The sequence below is a fragment of the Dendropsophus ebraccatus genome, chromosome 7, assembly GCF_027789765.1.
Source record: "Dendropsophus ebraccatus isolate aDenEbr1 chromosome 7, aDenEbr1.pat, whole genome shotgun sequence".
NCBI lineage: Eukaryota > Metazoa > Chordata > Amphibia > Anura > Hylidae > Dendropsophus > Dendropsophus ebraccatus.
In genome coordinates, this window is record NC_091460.1 from 17,048,593 (window position 1) to 17,067,100 (window position 18,508).

At 48.4% G+C, this 18,508-nt stretch overlaps 1 protein-coding gene across 7 annotated transcripts in view; it reads right to left on the reverse strand.

The window, feature by feature from the left end:
- LOC138797254 (vomeronasal type-2 receptor 26-like) overlaps positions 1 to 18,508 on the reverse strand; it is a 209,974-nt gene that overhangs the window by 152,990 nt on the left and 38,476 nt on the right. For 4 of the 7 annotated variants that reach the window (XM_069977149.1, XM_069977148.1, XM_069977150.1 and 1 more), the window contains exons 2-3: positions 16,350 to 16,565; positions 16,000 to 16,123 (exon numbers count right to left, since the gene is read on the reverse strand). In XM_069977149.1, coding sequence (XP_069833250.1) covers positions 16,000 to 16,123; positions 16,350 to 16,565 — 340 coding nt within the window. Of the gene's footprint in view, positions 1 to 4,854; positions 4,935 to 15,097; positions 15,504 to 15,999; positions 16,124 to 16,349; positions 16,566 to 18,508 lie in introns of those variants that run through there. The other 3 variants (XR_011363908.1, XR_011363907.1, XM_069977152.1) reach the window with 3 other exon arrangements.

The window sequence follows — 18,508 nt, forward strand, 5'->3', positions numbered from 1 at the left end:
CTCCTCCTTGTTTTTTGTCTATGTGCGTACCCCAAGAATTGTAAATTGCTGCGGAATCAGTTGGCGCTATATAAATAAAAATTATTATTATTATTATTATTATTATTATTATTATTATGTTTTCTTTCTATCACATATTCTTCTGAAATTATTGTACTTGTTTTCATCCTCAATTTGTAACTTACAGAAAGAAAAAAGATAACGTACTGTATGACTTTTCAAAGAGACATTTTAAGACACGTGCACTAAGAGATATAGTGGAAAAAGTCAGTAAATATCTATTCAGTAACATTACAGGAGAAGCTTCTTGCCCTGGAACTTCAGACACCCTTTAAGGTTCACGACCCAGCAGTCTGCGCATAAGGGATAAGGACATGTACAGTTTTTGGCTAGGTTCACATTACGTAAGCTTCCGGCCGTAGTGCGCTTTGTGAATATGCGGCCGGAAACTTACGTAGTTAGCGTACAATGCAAAGTATACGATCCCGGCCGCACAGTTCACACTTCGTACGAATGTACGCCCGGATCGTATACGCCGCCGTAAGAAGTGAACCAGACCATAGTTTCCGGCCGGAAGTCTGTAACTTACACCCGTAGCGTATCGCGCGGATCCGTACGAAGTGGTGATTTCTTCATTTTTCCACTCTTCTATGCCGATCCAAAAGGTTCTGTGGGGTGTCCGGGGCTAGGCGAAGATTTCCAAGTAAAAGACCGCTGTCAGATCGCTTCGTATGGGGCTCGGGAAGCGTAAGTAGACTACAGGCGTACTTTCACAATACGTAGCTGTGCAAATGTATGGCTTGTACTTACTTTAAACAGAAATCTTTAGTAAAAGAGTAGTAGTTTTCTGGTCCTAACAATGTCATCACATTGGTGTGTACAGTGAAGATGCCTCCGATAATGAAATCTCCTTCCTGAGAATATTTGTAGTCAAATATATAATCCTTCATTCTCAGATGACATTGTGCGGCAGTGTGATGGATCTCAGAAATGCAGAAGGTCACACACAAAACCAACAAAAGGAACATCTTCAGAAAATAACATAAAAAGTGGAGTCACTCATTCACATCTATATCATGGCTCTTACAGACTTAGGCTATGTTCACACTACGTATGAATCCGTACGCATTTCGTACGGTGCCGTACATGTACGGCTGAAACAAGGGCGTGCGAATATTCGATGTGCGGGCGGATGCGTACGCAGTGTGTACGCAATGCGTACGCATTGCGAACGTACTCCCGTAGTCTACTTACGCTTCCTGAGCCCCCTACGAAGCGATCTGACAGCGGTCTTTTACTTGCAAATCTTCACCTAGCCCTGGACACCCCACAGAACCTTTTGGATCGGCATAGAAGAGCGGAAAAATTAAGAAATCACCACTTCGTACGGAGCCGCGGGATACGCTACGGGCGTAAGTTACAAGCCTTCCGGCTGGAAACGATGGTCTGGTTCATTTCTTATGTCGCCGTATACGATCCGGGCGTACATTCGTACGAAGTGCGAACTGTGCAGCCGGGATCGTATACTTTGCATTGTACGCTAACTACGTAAGTTTCCGGCCGCATATTCACGGAGCGCACTACGGCCGGAAGATTACGTAGTGTGAACATAGCCCTAGAAGGCAAACAGGCACAAGATATCATAAGGAGAGGTTTATATGCTCAACCATTCACCGAAAAAATAAGAATAACCTGGTGAAATCCATCACTAGGCATCTAGACCTGCTCCTAGACATTAGGACTATTTGGTAACAAACTGTATACTCCTAGAAATCAGTGATAACCAGTAACATGCAGTATACTGTAAACTTCTATAATTTTCTAATAACCAGTAGCACACTGAATACTCCTGGAAATCAATAATTGCCTGTAACACATTGTATATGGTATGGTTTTGTGTTTGTATTCTATATTTTATCTTTACTTCTCTGAACACTGGGTGAACTAAGACCTACTCTTTCTGGTCTGCTGATTGAATTCTTACCACACCCATCTTTTTTCCTGCTAGTTCCCTCTGGCCACATAACCGTTGACCTCAGTTTACCACATTTGCCCTTAATAACCATGAGAGTGCCTTGACACGACTGTCCCTCTTTTATTGTAACTACTAGTTTTCACACTAAGTACCAGTTTCATGCCATGAGACTCGATTCTCTTCAGTTAAAGAGGTTGCTGACTGACTGTGCACAGTCTGGGCAAAGAGTCTTAAAACTCTAAAACATGCCCAACAAAAACAGGTTAAATATGCTAACAGGAAGTGTTGTCCTGGTCCAGACTATGTGGTAGGGGACAAAGTATGGCTATCAACAAAAACCTTGATCTCCGAATTCCCTCAGCCAAGCTTTCCCCTCGTTTTATTGGACTTTATACCATCATGAAAATCATAAATCCCATCTCATTCAGATTATAACTTCCTTGTTCTATTCGTTTTCATCCTGTATTGCACCAGTCTTATTCCACATGGCATTAAAGAAATATGTTCCTGTTATAATTGCTCATTCTCCACCCCTTCTCGTGGTGGTCCAGGGGAAATTAGAGTTTGAAGCTGAACGGATACTTAATTCCCATAGGGTGCAGAACTCATTGCAATATCTTGTACACTGGAGGGGGTCCGGTCCGGAGGAGCACACCTGGGTACCTGTTTAAGACCTTCATGTTCCTGGGTTTGTGAATAAGTTCCATCTATCATACCCCTCCTAACCTGGGGGCCCTTCTGAGGGTTCGGAGGCCCCTCCTTGGGGGGGGGGGTTCTGTCAAGAGCTGTTGCCTGCTTGTGCTCCCGTCTCCTGACAGAGAGCAAGGACTCACCAATGCCATTCTTAGTAACCAGGGGGCGCACCAACTTAGTTCCAGGTACCGCCTGGAATTCCGGGATTCAGCCTATTACCTAGAATTCTAGGCGGTACCGGGCTGTCACCTCATTCCCCACGGACCAGGAAGGCATCCGGAATCAAATGCGTAAGGTTCGACATGGTTCGAGTTCTGTAGAACCTAAGATTTTCTGATGTTCGATCATCTCTAATCTCTTGTTGGATAAAAACTTCATACTGACCAAATCCGGGCATGAATGGAGCAGGTCTTTCTCACTTCTTCCTCTCTTCTCCAGCCCGTGAGCCACAGGGAGGATGTGCCTGCTGGCTTTGGTGAGTGTAGTCCAGGGTGGAGGAGAGGATTGGGGGGAGGTGGGTTGGGAGGTGCAATCAATTACTGCTGGTCTGCTGAGTGAGCTCCCTGGGTTGGGAAAGTAAGTATCAGAAGATAGTGGCATCACCCAGCAGAGAACAGAAGCACAGAGTACGGAATCCGACTGGAATCCTTGCCTCTGTACATACATCCTGTCCGGTGCTAGAAACAGTTCTCCCTGAAACATCCAACTTACACATAGGTACCTTAGGGAAAGTTTCCACACATCTGAACTTTGTGGCTCCAAACTTAGCAAGGTTTTTGCAAAGGTCCTGACCTTGATGGATGTATAAAGCAATTATTACCTGTTATTCTCATCCATTATCACAGTATATATGATCAATATAACGATTGAACTGCTTAACCCTAAATTTTTCAAAAAAGAACACTGGTTTTCTGGGAATGTTTTTGTAAAAGTTTTTACTTTGCTGGACAAATATGGTATCTGTTTTCAATTGTTCTCTGTTATCAGCCCTTATCATAGTCTGTCCTTTACAGGCATTCAATACCTGAAACATTTGATAACAAATTTGGCACATGCAGTACGCACATTTGGTAGCTGGGAAAATATTCAAAAAGGGTCTTACTTCGTTTTTGTCTCTCTACTCACAGTAGTGGATACTTATTGAGCTTAGATGACAGAGTAGTGCACTGTGGGAATGGTAATATCTTCAAATTTCATACACTCCGAAATATAAGTACCAGATGTTTATAAACTTCGCCTGTCTGGAACATCAAATTACTAGAAAAATCACAGTAGTAAACGAACATAGTAAACAAAAGTTTTAGTTTTTTAGAACGATTCTTAGATCTTTAGATCCTGTACAACGACTTTACAGGAACTACTTTAGGAGGATTTTTCCTTATCACTTTTTCTGTATTCTTCATTTCAGACTTTATCAAGATAATATAACATTTCGGTAAAAACATGCAGCCCAATATTCCTCCCCCTGAGGCCAATATGGCGAATATCTCTACAGTGACCATGTGTTTCCCTGTACTGCTCAGATAGGCCGGGATGGCACAGATCCAGACACTGCAGAACACCAGCATGCTGAAGGTGATGTACTTGGCTTCATTGTAGATATCAGGTAATGTCCTCACCAGGAAAGCTAGAACAAAGCTCACCGCTGCCAGAAACCCCATATAACCCAACATGAGGTAAAAGGCCAAGACTGACCCTTCATTACACTGAATGATGATCTTCCCAGGATAATCCAGGTTATACTCCTGATATGGAGGAGACAGTGACAACCAGATAACTGCATTCAGGATCTGAATAGATGAACAGACCAACACTACAGTATAAGGAAGCTTAACCCCTACACACTTTCTCCAGGAGCTGTCAGGTCTGGTGGCCTTGAATGCTATGCAGACTATGATGGTCTTGGCCAGGACAGAAGACACGGCTACTGTGAAGAAGACCCCATAGAAGATTTGTCTCAGCATGCAGGTTATATCCACTGGGCGACCGATGAAGAGAAACACACAGAGTAAGCTGAACATGAGAGAGTTCAGGAGAATAAAGCTGAGGTTCCGGTTATTGGCTCTAACAATGGGAATGTTCCGGAAAAAGAAATATATTCCAATTATACATAAAGTTATAAGAGAGAGTAATATGGAGATGATGGAAAAGACTAAAGCAACAACATCAGTCTCATAGGACAAAAACTCAGAATCCCTCGGAACACATTGGTTTTTAGCCTCATCGGGCCATTCATGGTCAGGACATCTCTCACAAGTATTACTGTCTGGAAAACATAATTACCAAATCAATGTTTATATATATATATATATATATATATATATATATATATACATACAATTAGCTATTATAAAAACAGTATAATTATTGATGAGCAATAATAACAATTTTTAAAAAATTAACTTATTTTTTAGCATTTTGAGCTATAAAGAGGTAAGCTATTTTGAGATACTGCTATAAGTAAATAAATCAAAATATTATTTTGGACTTTTTTTTAACTATAATTTTTATGCCCATTTTTTTTGCCTTTTACACTGGCTATAGGCACACTGGCTGTTACTGGGAGCTCTGTGGGAGTAACTTTCTCTCTTAATTAATCAACAGGGTAGTTAGCCCACAGATTTTCACCATCTCTTTGGGGAATGAAGCTGCTCTGCCTAATTGTATGGGTCCTAGTGATGGGCGAACATCTTCGTAAAGGTTTGTATATTCGTACGAACATGACGCTAATTGTTCATGTTTGTTGATCACGAACAATTTGTTCAATGATCGGAATGGTTATAATGAAAATTTTAGAACATATTCGAACTTGCGAAAATACGCAACGCATCTGATAATCTGGGCACATCTGTATGCAATCTGTACAGAAATGAATGCGAATGAAATGCGTAAACAAATGTGTACGCAACTGCATACTTTGCGCTTTGCACCTGATAATCTCTACGCATGTGCGTAGACAGAAATGTATGTTTCTACTTGACTAAGGGTATTGCTGAGTTCCTTCTGGCTACCCCCCAACCAATTCCACCCCTCCTCTGGCCATCCTCCCAACGCGCCTCCCCCCATTTTCCCTTTTACCTTAATACACAGACTCTCACCGACACCAGATTAGCGTTGGAATAAAACGGCCACAACAGCCTTCCTTTTATTAAAGTGCTTAAAACAGAACAATAAATAACCCATCAACAAGTATCAAAAACATTATCAAATATTATCAAATATTAACAAATATTAACTGAAATACTATCTGACTAATAAAGGTAGGGAGGTCTGGCAGGGCGCCTGCAAAGCAGTACCAACTAAACTAACATTTTCCCCTAGCCGCACCGCGCCGACTCAGGAGCTGACAATAAGTCAAATGGTACTGCTAGATCACTCCACCGTTCCCAGGGACCTATCCCAAAAGGGAACACCACAACTCACCACTCCACACTTTTTGCTAACACCAGTTAACAATTGTAAACAAGGAGAGCCATACCTATGATGGGTCCACCATTTTCAGGTCCACTTTAAGTGCCCTGCAAGACCTCCCTATGCCAGGCTGTCATGACAATCAGGAACAAAAAGACCCACACCCAACCCACCATCGCAAATCTGGCTTGCTACATAAGGGCGGGCGGGCGGGCTGAAGCTGGTCCGGCGTGCACTGAAGATCACGTGGCTCCTCTTCCTGTTCAGAACTCCGGACTCCTCCTCTGGTAAGGGACTGCAACCAATCCCCTTCTTTGCTAATATCCCTGAACTTAACTTGACCCCTTCCCCTCACACCTTCTCTTCTCCCACTCACTTAACCCTTTCATTACCTTCTCCCAGTCCCAGCTAAACCCAGTCATGCAGGGCCTCCGCTATACTGCGCCCGCTCCGTGCCCTTCCTTGACTAAGGGTATTGCTGAGTTCCTTCTGGCTACCCCCCAACCAATTCCACCCCTCCTCTGGCCATCCTCCCAACGCGCCTCCCCCCATTTTCCCTTTTACTTTAATACACAGACTCTCACCGACACCAGATTAGCGTTGGAATAAAACGGCCACAACAGCCTTCCTTTTATTAAAGTGCTTAAAACAGAACAATAAATAACCCATCAACAAGTATCAAAAACATTATCAAATATTATCAAATATTAACAAATATTAACTGAAATACTATCTGACTAATAAAGGTAGGGAGGTCTGGCAGGGCGCCTGCAAAGCAGTACCAACTAAACTAACATCTTCCCCTAGCCGCACCGCGCCGACTCAGGAGCTGACAATAAGTCAAATGGTACTGCTAGATCACTCCACCGTTCCCAGGGACCTATCCCAAAAGGGAACACCACAACTCACCACTCCACACTTTTTGCTAACACCAGTTAACAATTGTAAACAAGGAGAGCCATACCTATGATGGTTCCACCATTTTCAGGTCCACTTTAAGTGCCCTGCAAGACCTCCCTATGCCACGGAGAGCATGCTTGACCCCTTAAGCATGCGAACCCCGCCAAACCCTCAATGCCCTCTCAATACCGTCCTGAAGGCCCAAACACCAAATGTCAGTGCCCACCCCATTAAGGTGAACCCCGTCCTCCAGCACCTGCCCCCTGCCCGGGCCCTCAAGGTCCCTGAGACGCACCGCAATCCCCCCATTTCTGGTAACAAAACGAGACACTGCCTGGTTGACCTTGCGTCTGGCCTTATTAATACAGTCAACCGAGCGAGCATGCCGCCAATGTGAACGGGCCACAATTTCCGACCACACCAAGATGATGCCAGGGAACAAGGACCATAAACGAAGGACATCAAACTTGATGTCACGGATGAGCTCCCTGGAGGACCGGACTCCCAAGTCATTCCCCCCAACATGGACTACTAGCACATCCGGAGCCCGATCCAGTCTAGAGTGGAAATGCAGTTCAGGCAGCAGCCCGCTCCATAGCATGCCCCCGACCCCAATCTACTTAATTAGAGCCTCACTCCTCGGGAAGCCCAACTGCCGACCGTTGACACCTGCCCTCCTGGCCCCCCTGAGCACATAGGAGTGCCCTACAATCCAAACCAGACACGCCGCTGCAGCTGGAAAACAAAACAACAAAACCAAACACAATGTAACCCAAGCAGCAGCCAGCCCCCCCCCCCCCCCCCCCAAACAGCTAGACAGAAAGAGAGGACAGGAAAAAACCCCGTAAGTCATCAATCACACAGCAACTGCGGCCTCACGTACAGGCGGTACCTCCGAGACTCCCAACGCCCGATACGCTTAATGACTGCTTCCGGAAGATCCCACCTCGCCGCCTCAGTCGCGGCCCCAATACGGAAGGAGTGTGAATTAAATTCAGCAAACGGAAGCCGCAAAAACTGCAACACCTTCCTGAAAACCGCCACAAACTGAAACCTAGAGAGAGATCTACCATCCGCATGCACCAGCAGCGAACCGCTAACCCCAGGTCTGACCTCTAAAAAACTCAGCAAACACCCCACCGGACAAACCGCACACCCCGCCACCTTATGCAAAGCAATCTGCACACTCTTACCCCCACGCATCGTCTTAGAACTACGCAACACACAAACCACCTGCCCCTCCCCCACATGCACGTCACCGAACTGCAAACCGCCCCCTGCCTTGCACGAAACACTCACCAGTTCACTTACCCGAAACGCCCCGAAAAACGCCAACACATAAGCTGCAACAAACAATCGGCGCTCATACTCGCCCCGACACACACCACCCAATTTTTCAACAATATCCAGCAGCAGCGCAAACGACACGGGTCTCCTCCCATCCGGCGGAGTCCCCCGAGACCCATACCCCTTCAGGGCCTGACGCACTAAAAAATGCTTAGTCCAGTCATGCACCTGAAACAGTTTAAACCAAAAAGCCAACCCCGTCAACCGACCCCGCATTCTCGACTTGGAGACCCCCCTTACAAAGGAATCACCCAACCAAAACAACAATGCCGTCAACACATCACCCGCAACTGGATCACAACTCACCTCTGCACAAAGACCCAACCAATCCCTCCAAGCGGCACTATAGGCACTACAACTCACCGACCTCCTCACCAGATCTAACGCTGTCCGAACGCCAATTCCCAGAGACCGTGAGGACAGGGGGTCCCGTGTTGCTCCGCCTCCGGCGCCAACCTCGGGAACCTGTCCCACTGAAACCGAGAAAGAGCGTCAGCTATTGAATTACACACTCCCGGCACATGCTCCGCCACCACCCATGCGTTCAAAGACAGGCAAGTCAACACCAAGCGCCGTAACAAACGCACCACCGGAGGAGAGGACGCTGACAAAGAATTGATAGCATTCACCACAGACAGATTATCACAATGCAAGCGGATCCGTTTATTCGCCAGCTGTTCCCCCCAAACCTCCACAGCCGCAACGATCGGAAACAACTCCAGCAATGCTAGATTCTTTAAAAACCCAGCATCCCGCCACGAAACCGGCCAGTCACCCACCATCCACTGACCACGAAAGTACGCCCCAAAACCCACACTACCAGCCGCATCAGTGTACAAATCCAGCGCACAATTGTCCATCCAGTCGTCCTGCCACACGGACCACCCATTGTACCGCGCCAAAAACTGCAGCCACACATGCAGATCCTCCTTCAGCTCACACGTTAACCGAACAAAATGCAACGGGCTACGAACCCCAGCTGTGGCCAAGGACAGCCGCCTTGAAAAAATCCGACCCATCAGGATAATCCGGCAGGCAAAGTTCAGTTTGCCCAGAACGGACTGCAATTGACGCAAGCGAACCTTCTTCGCTGACGCCAACGCCCCCACCGAATTCTGCAGGTCCGCCAGTTTGTCAAGTGGCAACCTACATTCCATAGCCACAGAGTCGATTTCGATCCCCAAAAAACGGATCATGGTAGTAGGCCCTTCAGTCTTCTCAGGGGCCAGCGGGATGCCAAAACGCTTCGCCACTTGCTCCAGAGTACTCAACAAAACCGCACAACAACGGGAGCCCGGGGGGCCGATGCACAAAAAATCGTCCAAGTAATGCAAAATCGACCGGACCCCCGCCTCCTCCCGTACAACCCATTCCACAAAAGTGCTGAAACGTTCAAAATAAGCACAAGAAATCGAACAACCCATTGGGAGACAGCGGTCCACGTAAAAACAACCGTCCCACATGCATCCCAAGAGGTGAAAACACTCCGGATGAACCGGCAATAACCGAAACGCGGCCTCAATATCCGTTTTGGCCATAAGGGCCCCTGGGCCGAGGCGGCGCACCCATGACACCGCCTTATCCACGGACACATACGACACCGAACACAACTCGTCGGCGATACCGTCGTTTACCGACGAACCCACAGGGTAAGACAAGTGGTGAATCAACCTAAATTTGTTAGGCTCCTTCTTGGGTACCACACCCAAGGGGGACACCCTCAGGTGAGGCCAAGGAGGAGCCCGAAAGGGGCCGGCCACACGGCCCAATGCCACTTCCTTACGCAATTTGTCCGTCACGACGGCAGGGTGCATCCTCGCCGACTTCAGGTTACGCGGCCGAAAAACCGGCGCCTCCGCCACAAACGGGATACGAAACCCCCACCGAAACCCCTCCTCCAAAAACCGCGCCGCCTCCACATCGGGATACCTATTTAGATAGGGGAGCATCTCTTCGACCCTCACCGGTGTCGCCCCTCTTACCAGCAGCGTCGGCTGACCACCTCTGGCCCTCTTGAAACACTTCGCTGCGCTGTGGTTACCGCCGCAGTGAGAACATTCATGTTTGAAGCGGCAGGTGCCCGGAAACCGGCACTGCCCCTCGTTAAACTGCCAACAGCAGCCGGGACGCCGTGAGGCCGAGGGCCCCTGTGAATCAGCGGAACCCCCGGCCCCCCCCCAAAACGGCTGCTGAGGCGCTCTAGCAGCAACCATAAGGCGCATCCACAGACTGATGTCCTTATGATCCCAGCGTATGGAGGGACGGACCGCCTTCCGCTGACGGAACTGCTCATCATAACGGAGCCAGGCCGTCCCTCCATACACCCTATATGCTTCCCCCACAGAATCCAAATAACAAAACAGGCCCGAACAATTCTGAGGAGCCTTCTCCCCAATCACGCTGGCCAATATGGCAAAAGCCTGCAACCAATTGGCGAAGGTACGAGGAATGAGGCGATACCGCCGCCGCTCCTCCTCTTCCTTCTTAGACTCTGTGATTTTAACCCTGTCCAAATTAAATTTCTCCAAAGGAAGAAGGGAGAAAATCTCGACGTATTCGTCCTTCCAGATCTTCTCCCTCACTTCCTGTTTTAAATGCGCCCCCAAGGGGCCATCAAAACACACATAGACCTCGCCCCTCGCTGCAACATCCAAACGGACGGAATCCAGCGGGGGGGCGGAGGCCGCTGTCACCGAAGTAGGGGCCGACGGGGCGCCCACCGAGCCCCCCGCCCCCAACCCCGTCTGCACCAGAGACTCAACTAACCCCTGGGACCCTTGCAAGGCCGCCGACCCCGCCGGTCCCACCCATGCACCAACCGGAGGCGGCACACTCGGCCCTGCCCCCCACCGACCCAAGAACGTACTGACCCCCGCTAGCAACTGCCCCACCCAAGCATCCGACACTGACACACCAGCATGAGAGATAGTAGAAGGAAGGACAGCCCGCATATCCCCCCCCCCCACAGAAGACACAGCAGCGGACAACATAGAAGGCTGTGACTCACCTAGCTGCCTCTGGCCCGGAGCCGGAACAGCCGTAGACCCGGATCCACGAAGAGACGGGCCCTCGTCCCCCGATCCACGATCGGAACCCGCAGATGCCGAGGACCCCGAGAAGGAGGCGCGCGGGGCGGTCACCTCCCCACCGACCGTCCTGGGACTAGCCAGCCCCGTAACTTCTCCTGCCTCTGGTCCCGTGTAGTCATCAGGAGGAGCCGTTGCCGCGACTCCACGGAGTCGCCTACGAGTTCCGGCTCCCGCCCGTGTGCCGGCGGTCACAGATGTAGGGGCTCCTGCCCCCCCACGTTCAGCTTCGGCCACAGCAGCGGCCCCAACCCCGGCAGGGGAAGGACACTGCTCACTCCTGTGAGCCCTCAAACGCCGGGCTGCCCTGCCGCTGGGGAGGACAGGCAATGCAGCCGCACGGGTCCTGCGTGCAGCCGGGGGTGAGGGGGGAGCAGAGGCAGAGGCTAGCAGAGACAGCTCCTCCCCCTCACCCCGGTCCCAGCACGCCGAGGGATTCCTCCTGGCCCGGCCATCCCGTGTAGCCACCGCAGGCCCACCAGCAGCCTCCAGAGGGTCCCCTTGGGGGCTCCCGGCGCGACGGGACGCCCTCGTCGATCGGGGAGCAGCATCCCCACCGGGAGAGGACACAGGGAGCAGAGAAGCGGCACCAGACCCAGACCCCCGGCCCGCGCGAGCCGATGGATTCCGTCCGGCACGCTCACCAGCGGTGGCCGGAGCCCGCCCGCGAGAGCCGCCCGGAGGGTCCCTGGAGGGGCTCCTTGCTCGCCGCCGTCTTTTAGGGCCAGGGGAGGGACTGAGCCGCACTGGCGGCCGGCTCCTGCGCGGCCGCCGCTCCCGGGACAGTAGGGGGGCCGAGGGGCCCGGCGTCGATGCCATCAGCGGCGGGGAAAGCGGAAAGCTCCTGCAGCCACGCAGCCCCTCTCTCCTCCACCATGCTCCTCAGGGAACGAAGAATCGCCTGGTCAGCCATGGAACCGCGCAGCCTCCTCTCCTCACTGAAGCTGGTCCGGCGTGCACTGAAGATCACGTGGCTCCTCTTCCTGTTCAGAACTCCGGACTCCTCCTCTGGTAAGGGACTGCAACAAATCCCCTTCTTTGCTAATATCCCTGAACTTAACTTGACCCCTTCCCCTCACACCTTCTCTTCTCCCACTCGCTTAACCCTTTCATTACCTCCTCCCAGTCCCAGCTAAACCCAGTCATGCAGGGCCTCCGCTATACTGCGCCCGCTCCGTGCCCTTCCTGTATGTTCATTATCTGTTCATAAATGTTCATCGGACACGAACCGATCACGATCATTCTTTTTTTTTTTTCATGTTAGTGTTTGCGATCACTAATGGGTTCTCTAGGATCAACTGTAGGATTGCTGTAGCCATTGCTCCTTGAAGTGAATAAGAGCCAGGGCACCACCACTGAATACAATATAGAGCCAATGACTTTTGGTGTTAGCACGGCCGAGTTTGAGTTTTTGCACAAACCCACGTGTTTGTTGCTTTGCAATGTAAGGTATTAAAGGGCTGCTGAGCTGACGGCTGATTGGTCAGGCGCAGTGGCCTGTATCAGCCAATCAACTTGTTACGGGCCACTGAGTGGCTGGCACTGCGTGGCCACCATCTCTTCTTCCAGAATCTCATGGGCTCCAGTCTATGTGGAGTCTAGAACCTCATCATCACTCCATTGCATACTCTGTTTCCTCACCATTGGGCTCCTAGCCACTCTCCACACTGCAAAAGGTTGCAAGAGTTTAATCTTTGTATTAGCCACTTGTTGCAGTTTTACAGTCAGCTATTTTAAAAATTGAATTAATTGAAATGTGAATTAGCTATTCCTGTTGTTATGCTATGTTTGGTTGCATTTGCAGCCCACTACTCCTTCCATTTTTACAGCCAATTTCTGTGGTCCAAAGTTCTGGTAAAATTCCAGGTCGTCAAACTTTTTTTTTCTTCTGATTTCAAATTAACTGGTTGAACCTGAATATCCACAGGTTCACTTATCACTGGTTGGTACCTCACCCATCAACCCTGAGTCTTGACTACAGCCTTCTTCCAATGGCCATAGGCACGTAGGCTGGGAGCATGTGAGTACAGTGGGGGTCACAAGGGGGCTGCCTGGGTGATCGCTAGATAACAGGTAGCAGCAGTCTGCTGCCGTCGCTACTATTCCACGGAGCGAGGGCAGCATATTGCTGCTATCATAGTAGTTTGTCTTTCAACATGTTGAAAGACAAACGACAGCAACGATCAGCCAACATCGTTCATGTCGGCTGATCGTTGCCTTCTATTACACAAGATGATTATTGGCTGTAAGCCGAATATGGACGATAATCGTTTCATGTAATAGGGTCTTTAGTTTGTTTTAGATCTGCCTAAACAATATTATTGGGTAAACTCTGTCAACCTCAAATCATGCGGTGACAGGCTATGTGCATACACAGCAGAAGACCAGCCGTTCCGTGACCCAGCCGGGTCACGGAACGGCTGGTCTCTGAAAAGATCATCCCGGCCGGTACTGCAGTTCTGATGTAGGTGCATCCGCACACGCCCGCATCAAAACTCCTCACAGCACATTATGGAGCGTGCGGCCACAGCCGCTCGCTCAATAGTAAGCACTAACATGGTTTTCTAAAGGCCGCTATTCACTGAATATCGGCCGCAGAATACTGACATGTCAGTTGTTTGCGGCGCCACTAGGAATCCTGGTCAGAGCTTATACTGTGTGTATACGCTCCGGCCGGGATTCCTAAGCAGCAATGGGCTGTATATCTCCATATAGATCACGACCGTTGGACAACGGCTGTGGTTTTACGAAAATATACGTTGTGTGAACATAGCCACAAGCTGTATGAGAACCTAGTGTGTACTTTCCATCTAAAGACTATTACCATTGGAAATTCCACACCTCCTTCTGAGGGCTAACGTCGAATAACACATATCTGGCCAGGAATGCTGCATTTCTCCACTCTCAAAAACAAAGAGGGGTTTATGCAACCAAAATTAAGGGTAAGTTTCCTTCTTCCATTGTGACATATCTCTTTGCATATGAGCAGCACTGCAACCATGGAGGATTAATTCTGATTGCAAGCCTCGTGATAAACCCCTCTAGGTTTTGTAGAGGGGGTAAACACCTTGATGTGGTTTAGATGCAGATTAATCTAGTCCTCATTACTTTTTTCTTGAGTTTCTGCACTGTTCTTCTGTCTTGAGAGAGTTTAGAAATCGTATATGTCTTTTTGATGTATAGTTGATGTCTATGATTTTTGATCACAATTAATAAGTACTACTTTTTTTTTATGAAAAGTATATTAATTCAATTCCTACTATTGGGTAGGTAACAATATCCTTTATACCCTAACCGTGTATGGAGAAGGGTGGGAATTCCCAGAATACACCAGACAGCAAAGGAGCTACACTGTTATTTCCGCGACTGTTCAGACCTTAGTGCAGTCCTCTGTCGGTAAAGTACAGCCAAGACTGCTCTTTTAGCCATAATTTAAGGTGCATGTTTTCTACCAGTCTGAACTCTGTTTTATTCCAGCACTTGCTGTGTGGTGATTGACAGGTTCCACTACACCTGTCTGGTTTCTTCTTCTAGCCCTAGCCTGGCTGCAGATGCTTTAGACAGAGAAGTGATGGGCAGTTGCCTTCTCCACTTATCCCTCTTCCCTGACAGTCTGTGTTCTGTGTGTTCTGGATGTCAGAGGGCTGGTCCACTCATGCTCTGGACTGAGATTCTGACATCTCATAAGAAGTCCACTTGTGTTTTTGGATGTTGCTTGTAGCTCGAGCTGATATTTCGAATTGAATTTGATTGCTTGGTATTGTAACCTCTTTGCCTCTCCTTATTACCTTAGTTTTTGCCAGCTGTTTTTGTACTTCTCTGGTTTTACCTGTATCTCCTTGACAATTCTTTATTGTGTTTGTCTGTCTTGTTGTCACGGCCGCCCGTGCTCACCCCCGCGTCATGGCCGCCGGCACTCACCATTCGGCCTGTCCCTGCAGCTCTCCTGTGTCCCCCCGGGCTGCTGCTTCAGTGTTTCCTCCAGCTCCCGGCGCCTGCTCCTTGCACCGCCGCATCCCGGCATCTCTGAGCCAACGTATGCGTCCCCGCCCCTTCCTGTTTCTCCTTGACGGATCTATAGTGCCATTAGCCTATCAGAGAAAGCATTATTACTGTGATTCCAGTGTATCAGACCCTCCGCTCACGTACCACGACTCTGTCTCGCTTGCCGCCTGCATTGACCTTCTGCCTGTTCCTGACTACGTCCCCGTCACACGATTCTGTACCCTGCCTCTCTTGCCACCTACACAAGCAAGTCGCGCCAGGGGTAGCGACCTGGGGGTCGCCTGCCGCAGCAAGCCCATCCTGCCTCTGGAGAAGACCAGCGGCCCCTTAGACTCCGCTCCCTGGTGTGGCTTAGATACCATCGCTTGTGTAAGCTACTCTGATCCACTACCTCCAGTCGTTACACTTGTCCTATGTTTCACTTACCCACCATAGGGACAGGTGCCCATTTGTCACTGACCACCTAGGGTTGGGCTGGCATGTTGCCAGGAATAGTTGGGGGGGGGGGGGGGGCAGTGGATAGCGATAGGGTTTACGCTGTCTATCTGTCCTTGTATTCCATCTAAGCCAAGAGAAAATTACCTGTAATACTTGTAAATTCTCCATCTGGACATGAGGTGCAGTTATAGCAGCAGATGTGATATCCTTCCCCGAGAACCTTCATTTTTCCTGCCGGACAGCGTTCATTACATTGGCCCTTTGGCATCTAGAAGTATCAAACAGAATAGATTTGTCTTAAAATGTTACAGAGACATATTTTATTTCATAAGTGAGAAGATAAAATATCTAGGTAATGAAACATTCTTATATGTTTCAATATACGTTCAGAAATTGCAAACATTTTTGCATTTAGGCCATGTTTATACAACTTATTTTTTTAAAAATAATGGCCTTTTTTTTTTTTAGATTATTTTTTTTCTATTAGAATCTACCACATTGTGTTTCCATGTTATCATTGTTGGTGTAACATTCAGTGGATTTGGATCCAATGCATCAAATATTCCAACCAGTTTCTTGTACATTAAGAAATCTGGTCCAGAGTATTCCGTCAGCCAGTTTACAATATGCAGCGGTCTTAACCATTCTTCTTTGTCAGTGAAATGCGAACTGTCCCTTTGGTAATGGGCCTTTTTAATGTACTTTATTAACTAAAAACAAACAAACAGAAAATATATATATTATACTATTATAAGCAGAACATATCTAATGAAAGCATTAGTACATTACTTAGACTGGGATAAGTACCTTTAGGCTATGTTCACACTACGTACGATTCCGGCCGTAGTTCGTACGTCGCCGTACATGTGCGGCTGAAACTACGGCCGTGGGAAAAATAGACATGCGGCCGGATGCGTGCAAACCGTGAACATACGCCCGTAGTACAGTTATGCTTCCTAGCTTAATTCGAAGCGATCTGAGGCAGGTCATTTACTTGGAAATCTTCGCCCAGCCCAATAAAACTCACAGAACCTTTTGGATCGAAAAATCAAGTTCAATTTGGCTGAAATAAGTACTCCGTACGGGACCGCACTGAGATCCACGGCCGTGAGTTGGAATAGTTACGTCCTCAAACAATGGTCTTGTTCAGGGGCGTAGCTAAAGGCTGATGGGCCCTGGTGCAAAATTTTAGCCTGGGGCCCCCATATGCCGTCTGATGAGGGCGCAGTCAGAGGCCAAAAAACTTTATATCAAATCAATCTAAGGTGAAACCCCCTAATATGGCACCATGTCCTAATGGACTGTCACTATTTCCTCATGTACTGCGCCACTGCCTCCACCTCTTGTATTGTGTCACTGTCTCCTAATGTACTGTACCACTGCCTCCCCCTCATGTACTGTACCACTGCCCCTATAATGAATGGACTGTACTGTTTCATTCTCTAATCATTGTGTACCAATCTTTGACAGCCAAAAAACTACAACTCCCATCATAACCTGTCAGCAGGACATGATGGGGGTGTAGTCCTGCAACTTGGAAAGCCACATGCTGCAACCTACAACTCCTATCATGACTGTTAGCAGGGCGTGATGGGGGTTATAGTTCTAGGGATAATAATCTCACCTGTCCAGGTTCCTGCCCTTTTCTGGGGTTCTGTCCTCCTCTGGTCAGGTCTGGCTTCTGTGTATGGTGGCAGACCTAAGCGCTCGGCCTGTATTACACAGAAGAGGAGTCCCGGAGGCAGGAGAGGGAGCAGGGGGCTCCTGCCAAAAGTCTATTCAGTTGTATCCGCAATTGCGGATACAACTGAACAGAGAGGGAGACAGGGCCGGACTGGCACTAAAAAGCAGCCCTGGCATACAAAACCCCCTACCAGCCCCCATAAAATATCATAATTCTCCCCCAGCACATAAATGTGCACTGCAGGGAATTATGTTGTTTTGGCTCACAGTCACATATGGCCCATATACACATACGGACATAGACATACATAGAGATACATACAGTTACATATACACAGGCACATATATAACCATTCAGAGACACACAGAGGCTATATAACAGGCACTTACATACAGTCTTATGTACAAAAACAGTCAGGCATACCCATACAGGGACACACACTGTACACAGAGGCATACACATACAGCCAGACACATATATACTCATACAGGGACATACACACATGCTGAACAGAGGCATACACATACAGCCAGCCACATATATACTCATACAGGGACATATACACACACACACACACACACACTGTACACAGAGGCATACACATACAGCCAGCCACATATATACTCATACACACATGCTGTACACAGAGGCATACACATACAGCCAGCCACATATATACTCATACACACATGCTGTACACAGAGGCATACATATACAGCCAGCCACATATACACTCATACAGGGACACACACTGTACACAGAGGCATACACATACATCCAGCCACATATATACTCATACAGGGACATACACATGCTGTACACAGAGGCATACACATACAGCCAGCCACATATATACTCATACAGGGACACACGCTGTACACAGAGGCATACACATACAGCCAGCCAGATATATACTCATACACACATGCTGTACACAGAGGCATATATATACAGCCAGCCACATATATA